The 21,017-nt window shown below is 45.4% G+C and overlaps 1 protein-coding gene across 1 annotated transcript; it reads right to left on the bottom strand.

Moving 5' to 3' along the window:
- Positions 1–1,555: 1,555 nt before the first annotated feature.
- On the bottom strand, positions 1,556–19,964 carry jph2 (junctophilin 2). The gene is made up of 6 exons (XM_012835061.3): positions 19,021–19,964; positions 16,095–16,908; positions 8,720–8,838; positions 5,953–6,893; positions 3,934–4,030; positions 1,556–3,603 (listed from the first exon to the last, which is right to left on the bottom strand). The coding sequence occupies exons 1-5, from the start codon at positions 19,397–19,399 to the stop codon at positions 3,950–3,952; spliced, it is 2,334 nt and encodes a 777-aa protein (XP_012690515.1). The 5' UTR covers positions 19,400–19,964; the 3' UTR covers positions 1,556–3,603; positions 3,934–3,949.
- Between the last annotated feature and the right edge of the window lie 1,053 nt (positions 19,965–21,017).

The following is a 21,017-nucleotide window of genomic DNA, read 5'->3' on the forward strand; positions in this document are numbered from 1 at the left end:
GTAGAATAGAAGCTAAACTCAGCGCAATACTTATGTCAAATGACATTGTATCACGCCGAATATCAGAAATCAGTTTGGGTCCTATTTCAAAGAGGACTACCGTTCATTCGCCTAAGTTCGGGATCCATTTCTCTGCTCAGCAGACGAGCTGTCAATAGACATGAAAGAGCAATTGAAGAGTGACAGTAGACTTAAGCATCTCCCCTATTTCGTCATTCTGGATAGCAATGATCACCTTTGCGACATAGCCTTAAAAAATGCTCATCCTTTTCGCGTCGACATATTTGTGCCAGGCAGGCTTTTCAAGACTGACTGCGCTCAAAACTAAATACCGCAACCGCGCACAGATCGAGGATGACCTGAGGATATGTTTTCAAACATTGCCCCAAGATTTGAGAACCTTTGCAGTGCAAAGCAGGCTCATGTCTCACATTGACAGACCTGTAGGATTTTTTTTGTAAAGATCACAAGAGGCCCATAATAATAACAGTATCCAAATATAGCAATAATAACACTAATTATTATTATGATAATAATACAATAATAATAATTGGTCGATAGTCATTAATTATAATAATAATAACATAATGATGGTGATAATAATGAATAGCCTACTAATAGGCCTACTATTACTGATAATAATAATAACAATAGTAATAATAATAATAAATAGTTATAATAATTGTCTGTATGGGCCTAACAATAGCCTAACCTTGACATGTCAGGCCTATCAATAACAATATGCTATCTATCTATCTATCTATCTATCTATCTATCTATATATGGTGGTGTAGTTGAGGGTGGTGGCGGCGGGCCGCGCGCTGGGGGGGCCCCAACTACCCCTAACCAGCTTTGGGGGGGCCCAGCTTGCAAAAGTTTGAGAACCCCTGGTCTAAACCTCACCTTATAGCCATAGTTGCATATCTCCGTGGCGTCATATCTGAACTTCGAGTAGAAACAGCATTTCAGTGAAACACCAAAACCATGTCAATGGAGAATATTATTCCGAATTCACAAAAAGTTAGTGTCAACACTAACGTTATACACATCGTGACCAAGCATCACCTACATCAAACAAAAGCTGAGCATGACCTCTTCCCGATCAGAGCTAGGCCCTGCCTCAGACTCGCCTGGGTGATCAGCCATGCACGCATACTGCAAGTGCAACAAGTTACCGTCGGTCCGGGATAGCACGCTTGTCACGGCATCTGTTCCTATGTGTTGATTTGTTATATAAGTGAAATATGGTCTTGGGTGAGAGCTCTGCGAGCGGTGCTCCCGCGTGAGTCTAAAATAAGGAGAGTATTCCTGCTGTTGCCGTCAGGGGCCCGGCTGACAGGTGGACTGTATAAATACTGCCTTTGTTCCGCGCTTCAGGCTCAGACAAACAAAACAGAAAGTTGCTAATTGCCTTCAGTACTTAGCTGCACTAAGATAATGAACAATGTCATTATCAGTTATAAAGAACTTAGCATAAGAACTCCTGTTGAAGTAAGTTACCATACACGGCCTATTTAGGCTGATGGCGTTGCGAAAGTGAAAAAGTCACTTAAGCTTGAACTGAAAAATTGTTTTATTTCAATTTGACCAATGCAAAGCATATTCAGCAATAAATATGTGGGTGACAGACTTGAGTGAGGGCCTCAATCATATCCAACCTGCAAGTTGGGGCCTTTTTAACAACATTGTGACCACAGGGCTACAAGAGAATAAAATAATTAGCTAAACAAATAAAATATCTCTGAACTGGGATGGTGCCAGCACATTAAACATATAAGTAAACCATATGTTTATAAATACATATTAACAGGGCAGTTAACAGAAATGTGAAATAACATGGTCTGAGTGAACACTCACACCTGTAACATAAAGTTTTGCTGACGCACAAACAGAAATAACCTTCAAGCTGACTTGAGGCAGACTTAATAAACCATAGGGAGATTTGTAGTGAGCCCTGTGTACATGTGTGTGTGTGTTTGTTTGTGTATGTTTTGTGTCTATGTCTGTGACATACTACTTTTGGTACAATAAGTCCTAAGTTCTATCAGAGTACATTTCTTTTAAATGAAATCTTGTGGAACTCTAGGGGACATTCTGCATAAAGTCACTGATTATTGTGTTCAACTAATACAGTCAAGCATATCCGTGTCACATTCTTGTTTCATTCTCGTGAAAAGACAGGAAAACACTCCTTCTGTACAACATGCTCACATATGAAATATGGGACAGTACACTGAATGGATTTCACAAGCCATCAGAGGTGCTTCTAACACACACAGCCATTTCAATGTAAAATGATCCAGGCGCCAAAAAAACATGGCAACAGCCTACAACACAAATGAATTCATATTTCTAAAATGTTTCAGTCTTGTTGCATATTTCTTTTTATGATTAACCACCCCAAAAACATGATTTTTAAAAACTATCTACAGAACAGTGAGATCAAAATCAGTATCTTCTGCCAACTAAAAACTCCTACAGTGTATGATTGTTTTAAAATACACCAGCAGACACACTGGCACACATACCATGGCATCTACTCGAAAACAACCTTTTCACATGATCTCAAATGACGCCGTTTCATAAGGAGTGCCAGGACCATCCACCTCTCATCTCCTCCATTTGCTTTAACACACATCCCTCTTATATAACCTTGGCTCACAGTCAGACAAGTGCAAGCAAGTCACTTTACAATTCAATAAGTTCATAAATACTACTGCATTCCGACATGACCAACTGAAGTTATGGGTAACAAACTATTTCTGCCACTGTGAATAACCAGTTTACTCTCACTGCATCTAGAATGCACGTGCAACGTTTCAGACCAAACCATCACAGGTGTGACATGTGTTCACACTCTGAACAACCTACCAGTGAAATTAGCAAACTCTTTAAGACATTTTGCTTAGTACATGTGCACAGTTACAGATAGATAATGTTTGGATATTACTTGAAAACAGAAACAATCCAGTGACATAAAACAATATTAAATCAATGGAGGACAGGCATTTTTTTCTTTGATGTAACCTTTGTTTAGGCTTTATAACATATTTCATGAATTTTCCTTTCGACTATTTCCTAATTTTAATGCAAAGAAATCAAAGAACCATTGAACTAGTTTGACGACTTTCAGGTTGTTGTCCTGTAAAGAGGTCCATTTTCTGTATATGAAGAACCTGATCCTGATCTCTGTTTGATCCACACTCACGGCCCTTTACCAAAAACCCACCAGCCAGCATCTCATCAGGATAAACAACACGGATTTCACAACTTCTTTTGCAGCCACATCTTCTCTCCACGTGAGAGCAGTGAGGGAGACGGGCTTCCTCTGGGAGTTACTGCTCTGAGTGGCAGGCGGGCTGAGCAGCTTAGGTCTTGTGATGTCTGTCTGTCTGTCTGTCTGTCTGTCCGCGAGTGGCAGCAGATGAGAGAGGCAGCGTCCACTGCAGGTTGATCTCAGTGTGGGGCTGCGTGTGCAAGGAGGCACATCCCTGGGCAGCAGCCACTCTGAGCTTCGGGTAAGAGTCTATGTTCACGATGGTCCGGCGTAATATCGGAGGCCAAGCTCCTCCAGTTCCTCCATCACCACATGGGTGGGGAATCCTGGGTACAAAGAACTAGAGAGTCAGATGTCAAACACCAAAAACCTGGGTCTGATTGTGGTGTGATTCTGATCACTAGTTCTGGACTAAAATCACTGATCTAAGATCAAAGCACTTTATTAAAACAATGACTTAAATTGTTCCTCAGAATTCCATGTATTCTAACACTACGGAAAACATACTATAAGAGGTGATTTCTTACTGTTGACATTTATAGAGCAGCTCTGTTCCAACACATTTACTCCAAACTGTTACTACAAACTGAATAACTTAAACTCACTTACATTGACATTATGTGTTTCTGAGGGTAAATTGACTGAATTGGTCTCACCTGGGTTGGCAAGGCTTCAGGAAAGGATGTGTACAAACAGTATGGCGAGTCCAATGTTAAGCAGGATCACCATACAGATCATTATTGTGTTCTGGCCCTGTGTACATGAAGGGAAAACAACAGCCTGAATTAAAATCTTTCCTACCGTTTCAAAAACGTGTTATTTCTAAAAACACAGAAACACAGAAACACAGGACATTTCAAAAGTCAATGGCATAGTAAATTCAGCCATCACACAGTCTGTGGCATTAGCACTGCTTTACAGAAGCATAAAGAGCCGGGCGTCTGAGCGCTCGAGCATTCCTCAGGCGGCTCCGTGTCCCACAGCTGGGTGTGGAAAGGTCCTGGCCCTCTCAGGGCGGCTCAGATTCAGCCACTGCCCCGCTCCGGGGCAGGTGTGTGTGATCTCTAAGTGTTCAGGGGCAGCTAAGCCCTGGACCAGTCTGTTCCCACACGCCAGGAGACACCATCTGATAGGGTTTCAGGGCATATGGAAGAGTGAGCGTGGAATGTGTGTGATTGAGTGTGTGTGGTGGCATGTATAAGCGCAGGAAGGGAAGCTGCTTAAAGACATATTCATACCTGCCTCACACAGACATGAATAGTTTTTTTTAAGAATTTACATTATGCAACTCTGCAAAATAGAGGTTACATACTTTACAGAATTTCTCTGCTTATACGTATATATTGATTACTGTTCTATACTATTATTATAACCCCTCCTGTTATTATTAGTCATAGCAGTGCAAGTATTGTGACTTAAATTCAAATGTTGTATTTGTTCATTGAGAGTTGTTAAAGGCCCATTATGCGAGAATTGGTATTTTTTGCTACTGAGCTCCCCCTAAAGTTGCGAGTGTAGCTCACTTTTACACCACTGTCGAATATACATTGGACAGTGTAATTTATTACAAGCTAGGTGAGCTAGGTTGTAAACCTCCAAGGCTTATTTGGCTGAGATTGACAAAGACTAATCAACGTTTTTAGCGTGAGATGAATTTATTTGGATGCTAGCTTGAGACGGGACTGAGGTCGTTGACTTTGGGCATCTGGAAAAACTACACATCTCCGCGAGAAAGGGATGGCACCGATAGGTTTACAGCCTACGTTGCATTCTTTCATAAATAACATTGGCAGGGATGTTTATGATGAAAAACTAGCGAGTCGACAACTTTCCTAACATCCAGGCATCCAGGCCAAACATGAAGACAGTGCAACACCAAACATACCACAACTAATGATTATTTAGTTATTAAGTTATTACTGACTAGTCCAACAGAAAGAAGGCCAGCTCGGCATCTACCTTGCATCCTTTTGTCTCGTTTAGCTCTCGCCAACAAGCAAAAGCCAGTCCAGGACTGACTCTTGTTCGGTCCCTTGCTCGCTTACGCTCGACAACATCTCCCTCGGTATCTCGTTGCCTCTGCCATTATGTCTATACAGAGAATACTGCGCTTGCTTCCTCTTATAGCTTATTGTTGTATGAGGTGGTGCCATAAAGCATTATGTAGTTCTCGCGAGAGGTACATACATAACATTACAAGTTACTGCCATTCTCCGTATTCTCCGATTAAATACCACCAAAATGATTTTAAAGCTGTTATTTTAAGGTAAAATTGTTACATAATGTTGCTTTAAGTTAAATCTGAAATAAGTATTGTGAGAATTCTAAATGCTGAGTGTGAGTGGTTGTTTGGGTAAATTACATGTACGACTTGTGTAGAAGTGGTAAAACTGTTCTGTGTAAAGTAAAAAAAGGGTTATGTAATAAGGTAATTTACTTAGCTGAAAACATAATTACAGAGCATCTGAGCACTGACGTGAGACAGTAAAAGTGAATGGAGGAGGTGTCCATGAAATCAGAAATGCATACTAAACAAAGATATACGTAGTTTTAATGGCAAGTTTGACATGAGCTCTCCAAAATCTTGGCTAGTTTTCTCCATTGCATACTCCATTCTTCTGTATGTAATTTCTGGTGTGTAAATTTGAGCTGTGTGTGAGCTGTGTGTTACAAACCTCTTCCTGCTCGACTGCCTCACTGGGGGTTTTGACCACAACCCTCTGTCGGACCTCCACTTTGGGCTCTGGCTTGGCAGGAGTTTTCACTGCAGGTCTGGCCACAACTTTAGGCTCAGGCGCTGGGCTGGGCTCTCGTCTTGATGAGGGTCTGGGCGATGGCCTGGGCTCGACTCTGGCCGCCTTGTTCTCGCTTTCGGCAACAGACGGTGGTCTTGGCCTGAGCTCTGAAGAGGGTGGGCGGGGCTCTGGCGTCACTGCTTTGAGGGAGACTTTAGAGGCGGGGCGAGAAGGCGGGGCTGAGGCTGGGGCTGGGGCTTCCTCCTCTTCTGCGGGGATAGGGGTGCGAGCAGGGGACCGTGATGGAGTAGGGGCTGCAGCGGCAGGAGTGGGTGATGGAGTCAGGACAGGAGTGGGGGAGGGCGTAGGGACAGGAGAGGGTGTAGGGGTAGGAGCAGCTGCAGAAGCGGGAGATGCTTTGGCCTCGGTAGCAATCATCTGCAGAGGTTGAATCTCCATGTCAGAACCCTGCTCAGCCTTGTTACTCTGGCGGCTCGGGGTACGGGAGGGGCCACGGCTGGCAGGGCGCTCCTCCGCTGGGGCAGGGGCCGGAGCAGAGGAAGGGGTGGTGGGTCTGCTGTTGGGGCGACTGCCTTGCCTGCTGCTGCCTCGGCTACCGGATCCCGCTTTAGCCTTTTCTCCATTCCAGGCCCCGGGCCCCAGCAAGTTGGGGTCCTCGCGGGTGGCTGCCAGCTCTGCTGGGCAGGGGGAAGGGGTGCGAGTGCGGAGAGGGGCAGAGCCCGGTCGCAGGTGGTCCATTGGACTCTCTGGTGGAGTTGGTGGACGGTCCTCGGCCAGCTGTGGCTCATGTAACATGGGGTCCGCATTCTCGTTGTTCTCTGCAATCTCTTGCAGCGCACGCTTCTTTAGGTATTCAGGACCTATGGAGAAAACATGATCATGATTGTGTGAGTGAATGCTGGCTTGATAGATGGAAATTGCCATATAACAGGATACATAATCTATGCAGTGAGCAGTGGAAATGGAGGCTGTCTATGTGTGTCTGCTAAATGTTTACACTGTTTGTTCAGTTCTGCTGTTTATTCTGCCATTTATCCATGAAAAAAAGGATATTTGTCTGTCCACATAAAAAATTATTAAACTTTAAACTCACATCAACTGCAGTTGCAAGGCTTCAGATTGAATGTACTTACATGTTTGTACATGTCTAAACACTTCATTGCCCAGCCGAGCATAGGAAGTGATAATTATTAACACTATGTGCTAAACTCTGAATATAACAGTGATCTGATGCTGACACTAATACCCTCATTACTGACACGGATGCTTTTCTCATGAGACTGATCCCGCTGCTGCATCAGAAATGACTGACCGCAAAGGGCACGAGATATGAGATGTTTCTAACTGATTAGAAGTGCTGGTGGCTCAGTCCTTTTGAGACCATTAGGATGTACAGACAGTGTTGGATTTGTGGAGACTAATAATAATTGAGCTGGTCTGCTATCTATCTTTGCATCGCTCTCCAGTAAGAGTTTCCTTATAGGGCCATGTGGACAGAACTGGACAATCCAGAAAAAACAAACAGCAGGTGAATCATATGAATGAGAGCTCTGCTCTTCATACAGAGTATGAATGTATTTATAGGCTGCTGCCTAAACCAACAGAAGGTTTAGCTTCATTCACAGGTCTGATGAATGGACCTTTTGATTTGTTATGGTTGTGCGTGAATGTTTGCTGTTTTGAGTTGTTTCTTGCACAGTACTGCACTACGCTATGTGTGGGTTAGTATTATTCACAGTACATCTTGGTTTGTCAGCGTATAATGTACCTCTTCTTTGGCTCTGTAAGCCTCACACAGACACTTGAGTGATTATTTGCTGGTTGCTTCTATTTGGATCCTTGAGCCTCAGCTATGCGGCTGTCAAAGGGGGCTCTGGTTACTTGCTGCCTCTAATGGCTGTTCCTGGAACAGTCATACCAAGCTTCATGCATGATGTACACTGTGGTGTGTTCTAGAACCATATGACGAGGAACTGAACCCAGGGCTGGCGCTGGGGGGATAATGTGTGAATGGGGGGTCACAAGGGCTAGTAAAGAGAGCTGCTGCTGGAGACCCGGAGGCAGAGATCTGATCCCTCGCCCCGGTGAGATGGGCCCTTTTTTAGCCCCTGAGAAGGTGAGTACCCTTGGGGTGAGCTCCACCTCGCCACCCCACCCCTGAGTCAGCAGCAGATATATACAGCAGGATCGAGGTGGGGCATTCAACACCTAACCAGTCCCTGCCATTCACGCTGCCTTGCACTCCACCTTCAGCAAACCCCAAAGAACACACGCTGTTGTCAATTGACCTTCTAATCTTTTGATTTTCTTTTAAGACAGTCAGACTGACATCTCATCATGACGGCATGGCCACATTCATAACTATTGGCTGACTGTTGACCGTTTTCACTCTTTAAGCAGTGAAATACAAGAGACATGGTGCATGTGTGGGCACTGCTTAGTACACAGAGGCAGGTAGCACCGTGAAACATCCAGAAGAGAAGCGGTGTTTGTGTGAGCGTGTGTGTGTGTGTGTGTGTGTGTGAGAGAGAAGCGGTGTGTGCGTGTGTGTGTGTGTTTGTTTCTTGGATGTGTCTGATTTCTAAGGGGTGTGTTATATAGGGATGTGTACCTGTTTGTCGGATGTGTGCGTAGATATTAACTGCGTGTGTTTGTATGTGTTTATGTGTTCTGAGGCTAAACCCACCTGGTTGGTAGAAGGATGGGGACAGGTCCCTGGCAACAACCCTGGCGATGCTGGACTCCTGATTGGCAGCCTGGGCTGACTGTTCGGCTGCCTCACCCTTGGACTTTGCATGGTTGGTCCTGTGTTCATAAACACATGTGTGATTATACATGTATACATGTATTTCGTCCAATATGTTTTGGGCAGATATATACAAAAAAAGTCAGTCTGATGTTAAGTTGTCAGACCTTGTCTGTATATGCAAGAAACATGTATATGCAGCAGCACCCTGTGGCTCCCACTCTCTCACTTAAGATTAAGGTGGAATCAAACACACACAACCGACAGACTATTCTTAAATAAAATTAAAAACTGACTAGAGTTAAAAAGAGTTCTAAAAAAGTTGTTGCAAATTTGACATTACCCCATGTCCATTTCAGTGAAAAACACAGAATATTATTATTAGTATTATTCTGTGTTGCCACCGTCAGGTTTAGGTACAGCACTCATGTCAAGCAAGCAGATGTCTGCAGTCTCCCACTCACTGGTATGAGTACATAACATTACTGGCAGATGGTGGGCAATGCCACAGTTATATAAAAAGTGGCATCATGACCACTGAGTGACATCGCGGGACCAAAGTGACTTCATTGCCATACAGTAAGTGACATCGCTTGGGTATAGTAAATCATATGGTTAGTATAGATGGAGGATGGAATGTTGGCATAAACAACAGTAGATGAAATAAGATCCAAAAGAGCCAAGCAGAGAGAGAGAGAGAGACTCTCTCTAAAGGGACAGTTTTGTCTAGATCCCCAGAGCAACACAAATCGCACTGCGTCAACAAGAACACAAGAACTTTAGGGCTGCACAAAAACACAGCTCCCATTCCCCTGACAGTGAGTTTCAGGGAAGACTTGTATAAATGGCACATTAGAGTGTAATTAAGAGATGAACCCACCACCCTCATGAGGTCTAGTAATGATTTTCCTTGAGGGCCGGAGATGGCTCGAAGACGTTGCTCCCGGCCACAGCTGGTCATTTGGCAGAGGTCCACTCAAACACCAAGACATGCTGCTCTTCATTTGGAAAGATACCTCAGCAGTTGTCCACTCTATAAAAAGCCCAGCGAACATCCATAGCACTCCTGAGGGCCCAGCTCTGTAAGCGACACCAGCAGGAACCCAAAGGCAGCTAAAGGCCACCCTGACACGAGAGAGAGCTGCTCGTGCAACTGACACAGAAAGAAGAGCCCATCGTGTTGCTACTGACAGTCAGTGATCCGTACCAGGGATATTGACTGAGAGAGGATTTTTACTGCATATGTTGGAGGACTACATTACTCTTGCAATCCACAAACTGAGGTCCACTCACTGATACCACTTACACATCCGAAGTGTGATTCAGGGCTTGAAGTACTGTTACTGACACAACAGTTTAACACACTGCTTTGCTGCAATGGAGTCGGACAAAGCTTTCCTTATTGATGCCTCTAATCTGAAAAGAGCAAATTACCACTGAAACAGAAACATTCCACACTACTGCTGCACGCCAACATGGCTGAGTACTGCCTCTACACTCACAGACTAGCCACCATCATAGAGAGATACTCTGATGTTACTCACTGCAATCAGGGACACCTTTGAGCGTGCCTTGTGTGCCTGTGTTTCCATGTAGACATGTTTTTCCATGTGTGTCTGATAGACTTACATGCAAGGAGGCAACTTATTCCCAACAAACCTGTGCCCTAATAAAATGCCTTAAAGTAACGAAACGTATTGGCAGTGGTACTATGTTTTCTGAACTAGAATGTCTATACTAATCGAATACCCTTATCTGTACTGTAGGTAGCCCCTGGGTGTGAGAGATCTCCAGACACACTGGTGAATATTTAGGTTAGCTTCTTTTCCTCATCAACGTTCCTCTCTACATGTCAGGGCCAGCAGTACGTATTCCTGACAGATTGCTCCCGGGGGTTGCAGTGTTCCTAATTAAGAAGAATCTGAAAGTCTGGGACAGCCGTGTTCCTCACTCATAAAACTCCCTTAATGTCTGAGGCAGCAGTAGACGTTCCTGATTAAAATTACTCTCTGAATATCCAGGCCAGCCTTATTCCTGATTGAGATTTACCTGCTGAATGCCTGGCATCCTGTAACGCTAGCTGCCCGGCTGGAAATAGCTGCTTCCACTTGAAGAGTCCGGAGGGGAGGGGAAGGGGGGCACCTCTAAGTGGAACAATTACAACGTCTCTAGCCTCTCGCTGCTGTCCATCCTAGACTGGCAACTGTCCACACTGAGTCAACACACACCCTCCGGGGCTCGCCCTTTGGCCCTCCTGGGGTCCCTAGGAGCAGGAGCTGATACTGAAGTCTGGATGGTGGTGGTGGGGGTTGGTCAAGGCTGGCTCTCGAGCTGATGACTGAAGGCCATGTTGTGGACCTCCAGTCCAGCCTTTGGTGTAGGATGTTTACTCGTTTCATCTTTAGCTTCTTATTTTTAGAAACCCACATAGAAATCCTCTCCACACATTTACAGATCTACTTGACCATACGTGGGGAGTAAACGATCTTTTGTCAGTTGTACCATTCCAATTGCTCTGTGCTAGTGTTTCCCTTTTTTGTCTCTGGTGGCCCCATAGCACTGCATCTCTTCACGCTCCATCACGCTTGATTGCTCTGGCCTCGAGTTAAATCAGAGGCAGAATTAAGACACAAATACCAGCGATGAACTAGCGGTCAATAAAAGATTCAGAGGTATTGATCTGGCTAACAAAGCCTAACACGGCTGCCTTGAGTGGGTGGGTGGGTGGGTGGCCGTCGAGGTGTCCAGGAAGAGTGGGAGGAGGGGCTTTTGTGACAGATGGCATTTCCTGCTGACAATCTGCAGCTCGTCCAGAGCTTTGGCCAGCCGGACCCACATACTCAAATTATACTCAACGCCCCAACGAGTCCTCTCTCTGATCCGTTCGCTTCAAACACACTCCACACTGAAATCCCTCTTCGAGTGGCATTTGATGTCTGTGTTCCCCCGTGGCCTTTCAACTCCCCTGACTGAGACCTGCAGTATGTGGGTGAAACCACAGATCCTGTGGCACATTCACTTTCAGTAAACATAGGGATCTTAATAGACTACAGCACTGAGGAAATAGCGACCCACAGATAGATAACCCAACTACTTAATTTTTCCCTATAGGGAAATGTCCGTGTTGCAGCAGCAATTCACATAAATGACAAAAAAACGCTTAGAACTTACAAAAACAAACACAATGAGGTAGGTAAAAAGAAAGAACACAGAATATTATTAATCTTAACAACTATATGAATATATACACACACAACTATTACTATACTAGATCAAATAAATAAAACAAAAATAGAATTGAACTTGAATTTAAAATGCAAGATATTGTTATCAATGTGCAAATGAAGTCTCCTCTCCCGGCACAGAGGGGAGTCATTGTAGATGGCTATTGCGGTGGGCAGGACTGACCCTCCTGTAACGGTCCTTATTGCAGCGGAGCTGAAAGAGCCTCCAACTGAAGACACTTTGTTGTCTAACCAGTAGGTTGTAGGTTGGGTGTGTAGTGTCAATTATGTAGAGCAGCTTGTGCAACATCCTTCTCTCCACAACCAACTGTCAGTCCCCAGCACAGAGCCAGCCTTCTTTATCAGTTTGTTCAGTTTCAGTCACTGGCTCTGATGCTGCCGCCCCAACAAATGGGGGCAAATAGCTGTATATGGTCTGGTCGCTGTTCTTTCCTTTGTCAGAGGACGGGGCGGGTGGATCTCTCCCTGTGTCTGGACTCATCCTGCTCTGTCCTGGTTCATGTCACAGCACACCCCCCCCCCCATCTCCTGACAGGAGATCATCTGTACTTGTGTCTGGGGGGCTTTAAGCCTGTTTCCATAAAAAAAAAAACAGCGCTGTGAAAAGGTATGTGCTACTGGCAACATTTGGGGGTTTGCCTGTGTGATATTGCAATGGCAGAATGTGCATGTAGACAGAGGATACTATGAAATTGCAGGATATCTCTATGGTTCCTGTCACTGGACAGGTGGGCTCCAGAAAAATGGATCTGACCGAGGACATACTGTATCTTTCAGCAGATATCTAATGACAGAGTCAGCAAATTCATGTTTGGTGCATCTACTTTTGGCTGGCCTTTAACAAAACTTTCCCCCATTTTGTCAGGCTAAACACCAGCCCATTTGAGACCACATAAATAGCTAAAGTGTGTGAAGTTGTAGAAGTACAGACAAGTTTAAATTAAGACTTTATGGGCAATGCAGAAACTCCAAACCAGGTCCTATTAATAGCAGAGTGGGCATGTTTGTTTTTAGTAGCGGACTGGCCATGTTGATCAGCATTAAGACTAGCTCTGTGTTACTGACTGTCAGTCTACAGCTCACTCTTCTCTTCTTTAAATCACTCCAGGCCAGACTTTCTCACGTACAGGCCAAGACAAACAGCACAAACACTGGCAGCCCACCAAGCTCTGTGTATGCAACACATTAAGAAAACAAACTAAGGCCACTACATCGAGGTACATTATATTCCAGGTTTGAGTAGAAACCCATATTATCTTTATGTAACTGTCCTACTATCTTTATGAGGCTTGTGGGTGAGTGGAGTGGAGAGGCGCTCAGGTCTCCATACCCTCACCTCCATGCTCCGGACCGCCGGGAGAGCGGGGAGCTATCAGCTGTTGCATTCCCAGCTGATTGTGCTGCAGCCCTTATTTAGTCAGGCCTGCCTGCCTTCTTCACAGCAGACTGTGTGCGTCATTCTCACCCGGCACACGGGGTCTCCACCATCTCCCTCTCAGACCCACGGCAAACCCACGCTGCAGGCCAGGCCCGCCCCAAAATACCCCATGGCCGGCGGGGTCGGGCTGACCCGTGGCTGGCCTCCTGTCTGGCTGACATGGTTGTGGGGTATTCATGACTCTGACTTCAGTGGGTACAAGCTGGACCCATGGTTGGACAGACCAACTTAAGCCCTCATTAAGGGGGTTCCCAACTCACTCTTCCCTAGAATTATATGGGTACCATCGGCAAAAAAATTGTGTGGCATTTACATTCTGCTGCCTTTAGCTATTTCACAGCTTTTTTTAAAAAGATGCAATCCACTCATCTCCATAGCAACTTATAAACTGTGGGTTAGTTTCAGAGCTCAATGGAGCAAACGTTACATCACTGTTTGTATGAGTAACACTGCATGGACATCCTGATGGAGCTTATTTTTGTAAACACACATAAATCCTGCTCTTCCACTCTCCTCAGGGTGCTGTTGTACACAAACACGTAGAGCTGCTGAGACAGCGGTGAGCGGGAAAGGTGTGTCTGTGTCATGCCTGTTCATGGAGTCAGCGCTCAGACCTGTCTGCATGTTCCGGAAGGGCCTGGAGGGAGGGGGGGTGGGGGAGTGGAGGATGAGGTGGATCGGGGACTACAGACTCAGAGGTAAAATATTTAGATTTTTCTCTGCCCTCGCCTGGATCTGCGGTCCATCAGTGAGACACTGCAACTGTAAACACACACAGCACTCAGGTGCTGTGCGGTGCACACACTCATGTAAACTCCCCTCCATGTAAGGAGATGAGTGAGTGCGCAAGGAGTTGGACGCAACCTCTGAGCTTGAGCTGAGCATTGTGGGTGTGTGTGTGTGTGTGTGTGTGTGTGTGTGTGTGTGTGTGTGTGTGTGTGTGTGTGTGTGTGTGTTGGGGTGTATGAGTGTGTTTATGTGTGTGTTTATGAAAGGGCGTCGGGTGTGTTATCCTGATCAGAGTTTTTGCACCTCCCTATGGTGGCAGGAATGATAACAATGTGATAACAATACAAGAACATAGAACAAGAACATAGAACATAGTGTTCAAAAGACAGTGAACTGTTTGGAGCATCACACATATGCAAAAACAGACAAATGTTGTGCATCCCTTGTCCAACCGTTATCTCAGTGATCAACGAACATACTACAGTAACCTAAAGTACAAAGCTATAGGCAAAACCATATTCTCCTAAAATACTAATTAATTTCAAAATGTCGTTGTGACCACCATGTTTTCAAGTAGTTCTAAAACAGTCACACTTAATTGCCGACACAAGAGAGCACACAATTCTTACCTGTCAGGTGTGCATGTAAGAGTCTGGGTTCTAGAGAGACGTTGTGTGTTTCAGGAGTGAAAACGGAGTAAGAGAATTTGTGAACGGCAGAGCAGCTAGCGACCCCCTTGCTCCCTGCAAATGGGGTCAACCGTAAACCGACACCTCGGTATTGCGGTTCACTCTGAACTTGACAGTAATTTCAAAATGTTCCACAGCAGCCTCTGTACTGTGTAGTGTCACGTAGACACGTAGTCACGCATAGACAATGCGGTTCAATCTTTCCTTTGATGTACACTGACTGAAAACTCAGTCACCACACACTAACACAATGACTAAGCAGAGGTTGTTGCCTATCAACAGTAAGAGGAAGGGAGACAGACACAAATATCACCGAAGCTGACAAAAAATTGCAAAACCCAAATGTTCACAGTTCACAGTTCTCCTAGCCCTGAAAAACACTTCAGCTTGTAATGCACTGCTTTGTGTATTCCTCACTGAAACAGTACTGTTTTTGTTAACACTACTTATCCACTCCAGTGAGAGTGACCTGAAGTACACTACCACTACTGTAAACCTCAGTATCATACAAAGCACCTCCAAGCTCACTACATGCCACGTTATCAGCAGCAGAGGAGCCAGAGAGGGCAGCTATCTCAGCCTGCGTGACCAACAGCCACTGCCCTTGAGATTCCCTCTGATGGTCCACACCCACATTACTGCGTCAGGCTGGCACCTAAATGACCACTGTCCCCTGTGCTCTATGTATAGCACTCTGTTCCCGAAAACCAGCAGTCATACTCTGCAAATCAGTGAGCTAATCATGAGACAGTGAATCCCCTCAGTCTGTCCAGAGCCACAACAAACAACAGGGCGGTTCACAACAACGCTCACCTCACACATCAAAGAAACAGCAAAAGCCCTACCACAGTTTGTGATCTATCATGCTCAAATTCAATAGCTTTTTGCCATAAAAACAAGTTTTTTTTTTTCAATCTTTCTTGCTCCAACCAGATCCTGTTCAGGACTCAGAAATCTCTTTAAAGAACTGAAATGTAAATAATTGTTCATAATAGTTCTCTCCACCCTGAAGAGAACAATCTGTACTCTTGTAGCGCAACACTATGGTGTTACGTTCTGTACACATAAGTGGCACATAGCACTTGTGCTTGTGACACTTACCTTTATCTTTTTGGCCTTTGAGCCAGTGAGCTAATACCCTGCAAACCTAGGATGCGGGGAGACATTGCATCATTCATGTCTCCCAGTCTGAGGAGTTCACTTCCTGTCCTCACCTGGACGCAGCAATCTCTCCCTTCTGCTTGGCGATGGCCGCGGCCCTCTGCGCCCCCTCCACGCTGCGCTCCACCTTCTGCTTGATCTTGGTGCCCTTGAGCTGGATGACGCGCTTTTTCACCGCTTTCACCAGCATGTTGTTGACGTACTTGCCCTCTTCCTTGCCACCCTCGGCGAACGAGGTGCAGCCGTAGCCGTGGCGCTGGTTGTTGAGCCACTCGCCCTCGTACTTGAGGCCGCTGGAGCGCTCGCTGATGCCGTAGCCCGCGCGCTTGTCGTTCTTCCACTCGCCCATGTACACCTCGGTGGTGGTGGCGTCGATGTCTGCCTCCAGCGGCGGGAAGTCCTGGCCCTCGCCCTCCGGCTCGCTGTCACCCAGGCTGGCCATGGAGTTGGCGTCGCTGGCAGAGCTCATGGCCGACTCGCTGCGCAGGAAGCTGATCTTGCTCTTGTTGCTGGACAGGGACGTGCGCGACTCTGACTTCTTCAGCTTTCCCAGCAGTGAGCTGCGGCTGAACAGGCCCTTCTTCTTGAGCGGCACAGCGTTGGGGTCGACGTGCAGAGAGAGCGCGAAGCCGCCGCGGGACGGCCCAGGGGTGGACGGGGTCACCAGCGTCTCCTGGCCCGTGGCGTTGGTGGTGGTGATGACAGGCAGTTCCTGTTGCAGCAGGGTACCATTGCTGTGTTCACTGCGCAGAGAGGTGAGTGACGTGCGCAGGGGAGATTTCACCACTGCTGCCATGCCATACGGGACACTCTGACGCACGCCATAACCATGACGCATGCCACCCATGAACTGGCCCTGAAACGTGCCTATAGACACAAGGAAGGAAACAAAGAGAAGGAAAGGGGAACATATGGGATTATCATGAACATTCTAACCTTCCAAATGCATACACATATACACTGATGTGTATCCTAGTCATTTATAATTTAGTTATTTATAGTGATTGATTATAAACTAATAAGGAAAAAAATATGCGAATAAGGAAAGAGGGCATATGAAAGTGAGCGATACAGAGTCTTCTGTATGTGGTGTTGTTGTGATTGTCTGTCTGTGTCTCTGTATGTGTCTGTGCATAGGGAGAGGAGTTCCTACAACTACATGAAAAATAGCCATCCACCTGCATTAAACACTGCTGTAGAAGCTTCCAGAGGCAGTATGCTCTCACCACATGTTAAAACATTTCTGTGATAAATCATTGCAATACAGTAATTAGCCTTAACTGATGGTAGTTTACTTTCCACAGACAATTATGGACTATCAAGCAACACTAGAATCATGTTTGATTACACATAATTCACAGGAGAGGGCAGTTTATTTCTGCTCATCTGGAGTCCTGACACCTAAAGCCCAGTACTGTCTTTGCTAGGAAGCATTCCAGCTCTACTTCCTGTAGGGGGTACTACTACTTCCTGAAGTGGATCTTCCACTGGTGTTGCCAAACCAAGGAATCATAAATAGGTGCCAAGACAGAGTGTTACACACCTCCGCAGAGAGCAGTTCACCAGGCGCCAGCAAATTGAACCATACCCCCCCCCCCCCCCCCCCCTTCTCGCCCCTTTTAAATCAGGATGCCTTTTGGTGCCAGTCCTCAAGGCACCTACACTGTCCTTTGTCTGACAAGGCTGAAATGCACACGGCCAGTGGTAAGACAGATCAAACACAGACTGTCACTGATGAGACTGATGAGTCAGCAGTCCCCTACACTCACCCTAAAATTCATACACCATACACACTCCCTCTGATAAAAGGCTGTAGGCCTAATATGAGTTATCTTGGACGCGTATGTATGCAACTCTGTCCAAGAATCTGGGGTGCACAGCAGTAAGTGCTCAGAAGTCATGATTATTCTGAGGCTGGAGAAAAGATTATCAAAGTTACAGATTTTACCATGATCCTTGTGAAAAAAGAATGGCTTCCCTTGAAACACATGACACCTTTTTAAGGGGAAACTCCAACTGAACGAACACCCTGGCATACATACAGTTTTTCCCAAACGGCACTGTGGATTGGACCCTGACTGGCAGGCTGGTCAACTCAGACACAGTGCACACTTCTGGCGCCCATGAGTGTGTGTGTGTGTGTGTGTGTGTGTGTGTGTGTGTGTGTGTGTGTGTGTGTGTGTGTGTGTGTGTGTGTGTGTGTGTGTGTGTGTGTACATTTCAGATGTCTCATATGTCAGTGGTACTGCTGATGGTGATTTGCTTGAATACATTATTCTTGAATACATTATTCTAACGACAGCTCTTTTCAGACAGTGTGTTTCATTTTAAAGCTTAACAGCACACATTATGATATGAGTCTGCCATATGAGAACTACTCCACACACACACACACAAACACACAAACATGCACACACGCACACACGCACACACACACACAAAAGGAAACATTTAAGTACATACAACACACTGAGAAAGGCACAACAGAAAATAACCCAAACACAAATACATATGCAGGAAGTCAAAGCACCATCTGTAGTAACTCCAGGGTTCCATGGCTGCACTTATAAACCTGCCCTCTTCATTGATAAGGTCCAGAATCACATGGAGAACCTAGCATGAGGACACACCTACGCTGGACTACAACATGGAACAGGAAATACATCTCTATATTGCTTGTAGCAGGGATACATTTTCCATTACTTTTCTGGGAATCCTTTACATGGTAACCATCTAGGGAATGGGATGAAATGCCAAAACGATCTTTTCCAACACTACAATATCTCAAAGGGCAAAGGAAACTGCCACGTTTACGAGGAAACTGACCAAACTTGAACACAAAAGTGACAGTCATTCGTAGTTATAAATGCTAAATGAGTGTCATGGGAGCAAGTGCGTAATGACTGATGTTGCACATAATGGGCGCGTGTATTTATAGTGTTGTGTGAGTATGTTTCGAGTTTTGTTTTGTTGTCTTACCTCCATCTGCATAAGTCTCCGTGCCATATCCTTCCTGAAGTCCATTATTCCATGTACCTTCATACTTGGCGCCACTTCCCTGGCTGAGGCGCGTGCCATACCTTCCTTTGAAGCCGTGTGTCCACTCGCCCTTGTACACCCAGTGTCCTTTTGTCTCTATGCCCAAGCCGTGGCGCTTTCCCTGAGACCAGTACCCCTCAAACGTGTTTCCACTCGGCCAGGTGTAGATCCCGACCACCTCAAATCCGTAATTCCAGGAGCCCGAGAATTCCCCTTGCCCCTTAGGTCCTGTGCAGATCCCATGGCCGTGCGCTTTGCCCCCCTCCCATCCTCCACAGTATGCCCCACCATCATCAAACTCAAACCTGCCCCCACTCATGTTTCCCCTACCTTTGAACTTTTGCTCAAATCACTTTAGACTAATAAATCAATTACCCGTCAGAGAACTTGGAAGACGAAATTTAAACGCTGATATCACCTTTACTCCTCTTCATCTAAAAGTTCCCCATAACTTCCATGAATGTCAAATCCGTACTCTTATTGTAGTGTTCATATTTCCCATCAAATTAATATCAAAGTGCGCGTGTAAACTTTATCGACTCTTCTTGGATGGTTCCAGAATTCTGGTTCAGGCTATAAATCCAACAGCGGAACAAATTGATAGCTATTTCTCTCGATTCCGAAACTTCGTTGAGTTCTAACTTCATCGAAACGGAAACAATGGTCTAGGTTATTACAAGAAAGTGTTGTCTTCTGTTGCATGTTGTTCCTAGAGTTGACTTTTGATTGAAATCAGTCTTAAAAGCCTTTGATCATCCATGGCTCAGTGGAGGGTGTCTGCGCCCCTCGCCCCTCTCCCTGCCGCCCCTCTCGCGCGCTGTCCACGCGCCTGCTGCTGCTGGAAGCGTTATAACAGACCTAACAAGGCGAGCAGATCCTCGCTTGGTTCCAAAAATACAACCCAATCCTTACCCCGCAACAAGGCACTTTTAAAAGCAGTGCCAAACACTTGCAGTCGAGGGGCTGGGCGGGCTTATGACCATATCAAGTTCAGACAGTTCTATGTTAGGAGCACAGAACTGTGCAGACAGTGTCGTTTACTATATATTTATCTATTACGATATATAACAACCACAATAGAACTTTTAATGAGAATGTGGCACAACAAGAGTAAAGTTGAACTCAGAGTAAACATGAATGGGACTTGAAGATGCATTATTTTATGAGGGTAGATGTGTGTTTGTGTGGAGAGTTGTGAATATCTAGGTGAGGAGGTCCTTGTTAGTATCGTAAATAACCTGGTGTAGCGTGTGTGTGTGTGTGAACTTGTGTTTGGAGTGTATGTCGGGTAGGGTGGATGGGCGGAACATGGCCAACTTCACAACGTCGTGATGTTCTGGGACCTCGTGAATCAGCACAGGTGGTAGGCTATGCACATGACCGCATCTCAGATCATAGAAATCTCGCGGCAATTAGAAATCGTGACTTTCTCTGAAGGCCACCGTCTGCTCGGTGGACCCTTGAGAATATTTCCTCCAATCATAACATGCCGCAGATTTCTTCCAATGGTGGTTCGGCTGTCAATTGAAAAAACACGATTCTTATGGTAAAAAAGTAAGACGGTAATCTTAGTGTACATTAACTTTCCTTAATTTTCTAATGAATTGTGGTTTTACTTGTAATCTTTGGTCAACAACGCACATTCAGTTAACCCCACACCCGAATAAAAATATTCTCACTAGAACCATGCCGGTACATTGGCATTTCGTTTGCAGGTGCATGTACTGTGAAACACAGGTAATAATAATGAAGGGGCTCCCTCTACTGGTAAATAACAATCATGAGGGGAAAAAATCTCATGATCATTTGTTTATGAAATAATGTTTTTGGCATAAATATGTCTTAGATTAAACATTCTGGTCTGTTTAACTTGATATTCACGATAATGAGAATTTCCGTTTGAATCTTTTTGCAGTCGTTTTAGACATATATTTGGT

The sequence above is a fragment of the Clupea harengus genome, chromosome 4 (assembly GCF_900700415.2).
Source record: "Clupea harengus chromosome 4, Ch_v2.0.2, whole genome shotgun sequence".
Taxonomy (NCBI): domain Eukaryota; kingdom Metazoa; phylum Chordata; class Actinopteri; order Clupeiformes; family Clupeidae; genus Clupea; species Clupea harengus.

Excerpts from the sequence above, each read along its gene's own strand:
- jph2 (XM_012835061.3), bottom strand. The coding sequence starts at position 19,399 with ATGAGTGGGGGCAGGTTTGAGTTTGATGATGGTGGGGCATACTGTGGA. Across the intron at positions 8,839-16,094 it reads GGAGAGATTGCTGCGTCCAG|GACCAACCATGCAAAGTCCA; the intron begins GTGAGGACAGGA and ends TTATGAACACAG. Across the intron at positions 4,031-5,952 it reads AGGCAGTCGAGCAGGAAGAG|GGCCAGAACACAATAATGAT; the intron begins GTTTGTAACACA and ends TCATGTACACAG.